Source organism: Adiantum capillus-veneris, chromosome 26 (genome assembly GCF_014529385.1).
Source record: "Adiantum capillus-veneris isolate H3 chromosome 26, ASM1452938v2, whole genome shotgun sequence".
NCBI lineage: Eukaryota > Viridiplantae > Streptophyta > Polypodiopsida > Polypodiales > Pteridaceae > Adiantum > Adiantum capillus-veneris.
The window spans coordinates 81,291,840-81,299,387 of NC_140956.1; the positions used below are offsets into that span (position 1 = coordinate 81,291,840).

A 7,548-nucleotide genomic window follows, 5' to 3' on the forward strand; every position below is an offset into this window, starting at 1 on the left:
AACTGGTTGAGGAGATGGGTGGTGGAGGGAGAAAGACTGAATCAATTGGTTGAGCAGAGATTTTGTATCGTGGGCAGTCAGGAAAAATCTCTTTAGTGTTATTTCGATAAATTGTTTCATGCTTGTGCTTTGTGGGCTGGGGTTGAGAAATTAGTAAAACATTATTTTTTCCTTGAGCCGGAAATTTCTAAAAATGTTAAAAAATACAAGAAAAGGAGAAAGGTTGAGGAGTTTCTCTGGTCAAAACATGCACAAAAGTACTAATCAATGGGTATCCAAACTCTGGCATTTGAGAAAACACACATTGTTTATTCATAAAAATATTTGAAGCCCTTCATTGTTTTGCTTTGTGGCAGGAAGCCTCTTCACTTGATGCAGAAAATATGCATATTATATACCTGCCCTACCATTGTAGTGATCTCTCTGTGCATGCTAGCCTTATGCTGAAGTTTGGCATATAGGTATATTCAGTGCACATGATATGCATGAGCTTCCCCTTCACAAAAGTGGTGCCCTGAAACTCTTCTTTCACATGATGCTGCATTGACATTTTAGTTTTGGCCATAACGGATTTGCAGGATCTTTTTCCTGCTTTAAGTTGGTCGGTTGCTCATCGTTGCTTCTTGTCATTCCATGAATGGGAGTGGGCATCTGCCATGAAGAAAAATCCAAGATAACAAAGTGGATAATAAAATTGCAAAAAAGATCCGTATTTGACATAACAACACATAATGTTATACCTGCAAGATTGTGATCATGAATATCTTCCTCTCCTATTGCTGCATCAAAGCTTTCATTTGCTTTGTCGAATTTTGGCACTCCAGAATATCTAGCACTACCATTTTGTTGTGGTTCAAGCTGGGTGCTTTGCATATTCACATTTCTTGATTGTTGACGGTTTTCATGAAAAGGTGTCAGTGTTTCTTCTGCTGCATCTGCTAAACATTTTGTTTTGGTGAGCAAGGAAACATAAGTAGGAAAGTGTGCACATAGTTTGTCAATCAAGCATCTGTGGATGATCAATTTAATGCAGTGATTAGTGTTTCCTTGGGCAAATGCAGGAAACATGTCATGTTTAAGCACATTACCATGAGAAAGCTTGTCCTGATCCCCACTCTGTTGTAAGTCTGTGACCTCTTCCGCATCAATCTTCAACACCAAAATCACTTTCTTAACTTGAACATCTGGTTCTTCCAAGGCCATTGCATCATCATTGAAGCCATGGGGATCACTAACTTTTCTATCACCTATCCCACCGTCAATAGTACCTGGGGAAAGCTTAAAATTTCTCTACCATTGGAAGAAGGATATATTACTTTCATGGTGTCAAAGTCTGAACTTACAACTTACAAGAGAGGCTAAAACACTGACACAAAACATGAAATAAAAGCACACAAGAAAACGGATAAAGAAGAATAAATAAATCACTAAATATCTTGGCAGGGCCACTTCCCTTGTTGAGACCCTGAATTTATGAACTCAGTACTACTTTTCTCTGTAGGTGCAAAGCTGCAACATACATATAATTACCGACTCTTAATATAAGTTAGAAATCACTATGTACATTGATACATAGACATGAAATGTCTGGTGTATGTGTATCCGGACGTCCGTGCAAACATACTTACATATATACCTGTATAGAATCTAGATGTATATATTGGATGTGTCATGCACCCATTACCTGACACACATGCCAAGCTACAACATACATTTATTTCCCGGCTCTTAAATCAATGTTAGAAATCACTACATACAATGATGCATATATGCATAGACATTGAGAAATGTCTGGCATATGTGTATGTGGATGTCCGTGTAAACATCCTTCCATGTATACCTGTACAGATGTATATATTGGATGTGTAATGCACCCATTATCTGACACACATGTTTGTGTTGGGGGGGCATATGTACTGCTGGTGGATGCTATCGGTGTCCAGACTCTTAATTTGCGACTTGAGTGAATACCTTGCATGGAGACCGACCAAGCCACAATTCTGGAGCTGGGATTCACTAAAATGTTGTGTGGAGAGGTCTTCTAGAATGTCAACACAAGCTTCTTCCGAAGTATCAGATTCAACATCAGAAACTTTTGTTGCATCTTCACTGCTTCTCTCACCATTGTCATCCACAAAATCTCTGACCTCGTTTTGTAATTTTGGATTAATATTAATATGTTGTGAAGAATTTCTCTGGTATCTGCCCTGCAAAGTGGAGAATAGTTCATATATTTGTCAAACTTATTCGATTGTGCGGACCCAAAGAGACATGGCGAAAGACTCACAGAGAAACAAAGGAAAACATATTCATTTATGAAAACCTTTAAGCTAGCAAACATACCTTTGTTTTTGTATCTTTATCTGCAGGGTGAATAACAAACTCCATCCTTGCAAATCTGCATAGGCATATATGTTCGGTCATGCTCAAGCACATAGTAACAGCAATGCCTCGTATGCAAGCAAGGTAATCTCTCTACCTGTCTGAATACTCTTGTTTAGCTGAGGAGCTAGACCTGTTTGAGGAGCTCCCTTGCCGGCACTGCGCCTTCTCACCATCCATGGGTACAGAATTAGATCTCTTGACTACACTGGCAGCTCCTAGTTGCCGTGCACGCAATGTTGAACCTCTTGAGCTTGTTGGTCTCTCAGGTATCGTTGTTCGAAGATCGGAAGGGACTTCCGATTAGTGACCCATCATCGAAGTTATCCCATCCCAATGGTTTTAGATAAGCTCATCTCTCTTGCGGTTTTGAAGATGATGATGGCGCATAGGTGATTGTAATATTATAAAGATAATTAGATAAGATCATCCGCCCCTCTCTCTCTCTCTCTCTCTCTCTCTCTCTCTCTCTCTCTCTCTCTGCCACAGTGGCAGTGCCCCTCGTGATGAGAGCTGATGGAGCGTACCTTGTATTAAATGCAGGTCGACCACGCAAGACTAGGCAGCTGCAGCCTGCAAGTCCTCCACAACTCAGGCTCTACAATCGCTGCGCTACATACGTGTTGCTCTCTCTCTCTCTCTCTCTCTCAATGACACACACATGTCTACCGAACGCAGTACTGCAAAATTGACGTCGCGAGTTCACCTGCAGCGAAGGACTTTACAAAAAAATACTCGTCCACGTGGACGGTATCCGTTAAAGGACGCCTAACCTGACCCAATACTAGGGCCTTTCTTTAGCAGGCCAAAAAGGAAAAGGAAGGGGGGTGGGGTTATTGGTCACTAGGTGCGGCACGTGGGGGACATAAGTCGATCAGGGACGGAGCGCATATGGGTGAGGTAGGTAGTTTCTAGCTGTCGAGCAAAGGTAGAGGACGGTGTCGAGCAAAGGTAGAGGACGGTGCTGAGGCCTTGAGGAGCAACATTTCATTTTTATTTTTAATGTCTAGGCTCGTGCTGGTAACAATCAGATTGTGGCGTCAAACTGGCTCAGCGCAGTGAACCTTTCTGTGGTGCCGGGTTTTGAGCTCGACCATGAGGGTCTGCATAACGAATTTCATTTGAAATGATTAGTTTTAGATGCTCATACGAGATTCCATAAATGTAGTAGAGTAGAGCAAGTAGAGAAGGGAGAGTCTTGCAAAAGAGCTATTATTGTCTTTGGAATTGGAAATTTCAGAGAATTTATTATGTAATTATTGAAATTTGTGTCAAAAATGTGTATTATTATTTAATGTATTGTAAATGTAAGATACTTATATGGTTCATTCTATGAGGGGATTTGTAACATAAACACACGCACGTCTGTTTCCCTACTAGTCCTTGTTGGACTCGTACCATAAAAGCGTGTACATAAAATAGTACTTTAAATAGTAATATATACTCCAATTTATCCTAACATTAATCAAAGGATTTTTGTTAGGATATGGATTTGTGTGCGGGTATCTTGCAATCAGTGCATTCCAAAAGGTGCAATTTCAGATATTAAGCTCCTCAAGTTAGTTTGGAAGTGTACCACATTTGACATACATATCGAGCAACACCAAGCACGACAGCTTGTTGCGCTCAAACAAGTACACGATGGTGGACATATATATATCGACTAACTTGTTGGCTCAGTATGTGTCATTTTCAAGTAACCCACTATCACAAATATCAGCATGTATCCTGCTGCTTTGGTACAAATCCTTGTTCTTAGCACATTCTTTAAGTGAGTCTTGAAGCACCTGTCAAGCATTTTTGTGAAGGCTGTATATTGGGTAAGATGCAGCGTCAAAGTTTCCAAAGGATGGTTTAGTTAGGGCCACATGCAAGTTGCAGCTTGTTCACAGTGATGTTTGTGGACCCACTCGAACTCCGTCCTTGGGAAATTACCTTTACTCTGTGACTTTCATTAATGATTACTCCAGGAATGCATGGGTGTATTTGCTTAAAGAAAAGTCCAAAGTGTTTATGTGCTTCAAACAATTTTTGGCTATGGCTCAAAAATTCTTGAAATGTACCATGGGAACGCTCCATTCAGACCGAGGGGGAGAGTATATGTCTCATGAATTTAATGCATTTCTGGCTAATTGTGGGATAAAACACCAATGTACAATGCCTTATACGCCTCAGCAAAATGGTATTGTGGAGAGGAAAAACAGGTCACTTACAAAAATGGTATAATGTATGGTCAAAAGCTAAGCCTTGTCGCATTCGTTTTGTCTTGAGGCCATTATGTGTGTCACTTATGTACTTAACAGGTGTCCTACAAAAGCTTTGCAATCTATGACTCCTTATGAAGCATGGCATGATAGAAAGCCTTCTATTGAGCACATGCACGTTTTTGGTTGTTTGGATTATGCTTTGGTGCCGCAAACACAATGCAAAAAAATTGGATGATAAGATTGTCAAATGAATTTTTGCTGGTTATAGTGGTGAAAGAAAAGGTTACATGTTGTATCATCTGCAAACAAATCATATCTTGGTTTCACGGGATGTTGTGTTTGTGTAAGTTGGGACTGTTTCATCATTACTTGGGTATACAATCTAAGCAATGTGATTGTGGTGTTGTCTTGCGTCATACAATCTACATAGAGACATTGCTATGTAAGTTTGGACTTGAGGATTGTAAACCTATTTCCACTCCCATGTAAACATGTTTGAAATTGAGTCTTCATGATGTTGGTGATCCTATCAATGTCACTCTTTACCGAATTGCGGTTGGCTACCTTATTTATGTATGCAACAGGAGGCCGGATATTCATTTTGTAGTCTCATAGGTAAGCAAATTTATGCATAGACCAGGGTCTAAGCAGTTAGGAGGATTTTTTGCTACTTGAGTGGCACTTTACATCTTGACTTGTTTTATCCCAAGGGGGGATCATTGTCGCCAGATTTACATGCTTTTTTGGACTCGGGCTGGTTGTTTTGACACGCGAGTGTCCACTAGTGGTTTTTGTTTCATGCTTGGCAGTTCATGCACATCATGGTTGAGCAAGAAGTAACCTACTATGGCCACTTCTACTTATGAGACTCAGTATAGGGCAGTCTTCACAGTCACGATTGAGTGTGTATGGCTCCGATGCTATGGCTGATTTGGGTGTTGATCAAGAAACTGCCAACACTATCTACACTGATAGCCAGAGTACCAGTTGCGAGGAACCCAATTTTTCGTGCTCGCACAAAGCACATTGAGGTGAATTATCACTATGTCACGGAGAGGCTCTAAGTAGGAAAGATCAGCTTGGCTTATGTGCTAACACACGACAACCTTGAAAAACTTTTCACAAAGACATTGTCTTGTGAGAAGTTTGAATCTTCCCGCAAAGCTTTGGGCTTACCTTCCTTTGTGGACTGATCATGTCCTTAGGGCATGACACATCCCTATACTCTATGTGCCAACTCTCGTTCACTGCATCACTCTCGAGGGGGATTTGTTACCATATACATGTGGTAGTTATTTGTTACCATATACATGTGAACACACTTAGTACCGTCGGGGCATTAAGAGATTTTTTTCCCCATGCATTGTATATACGCCCATCAATCTAGGGCTATCTTATCTATCCATTGAACACTAAATGATACACTTTATGTTGTGTTCCTTGAGCTTCCTTTGTCTTCTCCAAGCAGTGTGTGTTTTCCTGCAACTTTAATTCCAATATAAGTCTCACAAACTATTACCTTCGATACAAATTGTGCACTTGTCAATACATTGTAAAGGATGGATATACAAAAAACATGCACGTATGCAGGGATTGCCACATTGCTACCTCACAAAAAAGAAAAGAACTAGTGGTTAAAGATGCAAATTGCCTTCATAACCAAAAGTTAATGGACTTAACAAATGCAGAGCAAGACGGGTAACCTATGCTTGCACTTTGAAGAAGTTCAAACTAGTGTGTCACCAACCCAAGTCACAATGCAATCAATAGTAAGGCTCCTTCAAAAAAGATGTCATGTTGGCCATGTGTTGATTTGAAAGACAAATATCTTCTTGTAATGTATTGATTATATGCTATATTAATGGTAGCAGGCTAGGACGTGCATGTTAGTAACCTCATTGACAAAGGTTAAGTCAAAAATGAAAATTGACAAATGAATATCGAAATAGAAAGGTATGTATAGTCACTAAATTTTTTATTCAATATTGATAATGTAGTGAAATGACCACACTGTAGTTTGCACACTATTGTAGGAATGGAATGCTCGCATGTAGTTTAACAGTGGCCTCATAAGAACACCATATTTGACATACATTTCAGCCATAAGCTCCTCAAGCACTCTTGTGCTTTCTAAATCACATTAGTGCAAGCTCAGGTGATTACATTTGGATAAAAGCGGATTAATTGCATGTGTTCAAACCCTTCGTTGGCATGCCCATGCTGTACATATCCTGTAGTCATGGCATTCCAAGAAAATGGTAATCTTTATACATGTTTCTCATCATGGAACCGGAGCAACACAACACCTCAAGGGTTGTTACATTTGCACTGGTGCCTGCTTTATTGAACTTAGCCAGGGTCTCTTATTGATCTATGTGTTCCTGGGACTAGTGCCGATAGTGCTCCCTGAAGCCTTGTTGTAGACCTCAGTAGCCTTGGAAGTTGGGGTTTACTAGGATGCAAGTGGCCCAATAAAGGAATTTCCAAGCGTACCATGCTTTAAAAACATTTTGATGTTGTGTCTTAACCTTAGTAGTTTTTTGAATCAAGCTGCTATGTAAGGGTGTAGTAAGATCAATCTTTGCTTTGTCATCTTTCACGTGTTTGAGCAGCATTGTGAACAACTTTCAGCTACACATGTAGGGATGTTCTTCAAACTAACAACTTCAATAATAAATTTCTATACTTGGGAGTACTATAGTTTTTTAATGGGACTCATTGCGCCCCCTTTTTCCTCTTCCTTAATGCTTCAGCATCTTCCTTCAGATGCCTGTTGACCTCCTCAAATGTGCATGGATTGGCATTAGGGTTATAAGGAATCCTAAGAAAATGCCCCAAAGTTACTACTATAGCTTGCACTTCCCTCCCATCGATCTTAGCAATGCCACTTTTTACATCAACGGTGTGGATAACTTGCTTGATGATCTCTGTATCACACCCTACTCTGGTAGCTTCCAAT

The 7,548-nt window shown here is 40.2% G+C and overlaps 1 protein-coding gene across 2 annotated transcripts; it reads right to left on the bottom strand.

Annotated features, from left to right (window-relative positions):
* Positions 1 to 288: 288 nt before the first annotated feature.
* LOC147423727 (uncharacterized) lies at positions 289 to 2,999 on the bottom strand. 2 transcript variants are annotated; one of them, XM_086501625.1, is made up of 7 exons: positions 2,480 to 2,999; positions 2,344 to 2,398; positions 2,148 to 2,207; positions 1,972 to 2,041; positions 1,089 to 1,268; positions 741 to 935; positions 289 to 651 (listed from the first exon to the last, which is right to left on the bottom strand). In XM_086501625.1, the coding sequence occupies exons 1-7, from the start codon at positions 2,560 to 2,562 to the stop codon at positions 611 to 613; spliced, it is 684 nt and encodes a 227-aa protein (XP_086357751.1). In that variant the 5' UTR covers positions 2,563 to 2,999; the 3' UTR covers positions 289 to 610. The 2 variants fall into 2 exon arrangements, with proteins under 2 accessions (XP_086357751.1, XP_086357750.1); XM_086501624.1 differs by having other exon boundaries at positions 289 to 935; positions 1,972 to 2,202; positions 2,480 to 2,539.
* Positions 3,000 to 7,548: the final 4,549 nt, after the last annotated feature.

What these genes read in the sequence shown, in the direction of transcription:
- LOC147423727 (XM_086501625.1), bottom strand. Translation starts at nt 2,562, where the DNA reads ATGGATGGTGAGAAGGCGCAGTGCCGGCAAGGGAGCTCCTCAAACAGG. An exon ending in ATCCAAAATTACAAAACGAG is followed by an intron (nt 2,042 to 2,147) that starts GTCAGAGATTTT and finishes TTGACATTCTAG; the next exon opens with AAGACCTCTCCACACAACAT. An exon ending in TTGGTCGGTCTCCATGCAAG is followed by an intron (nt 1,269 to 1,971) that starts GTATTCACTCAA and finishes AGCTTTCCCCAG; the next exon opens with GTACTATTGACGGTGGGATA.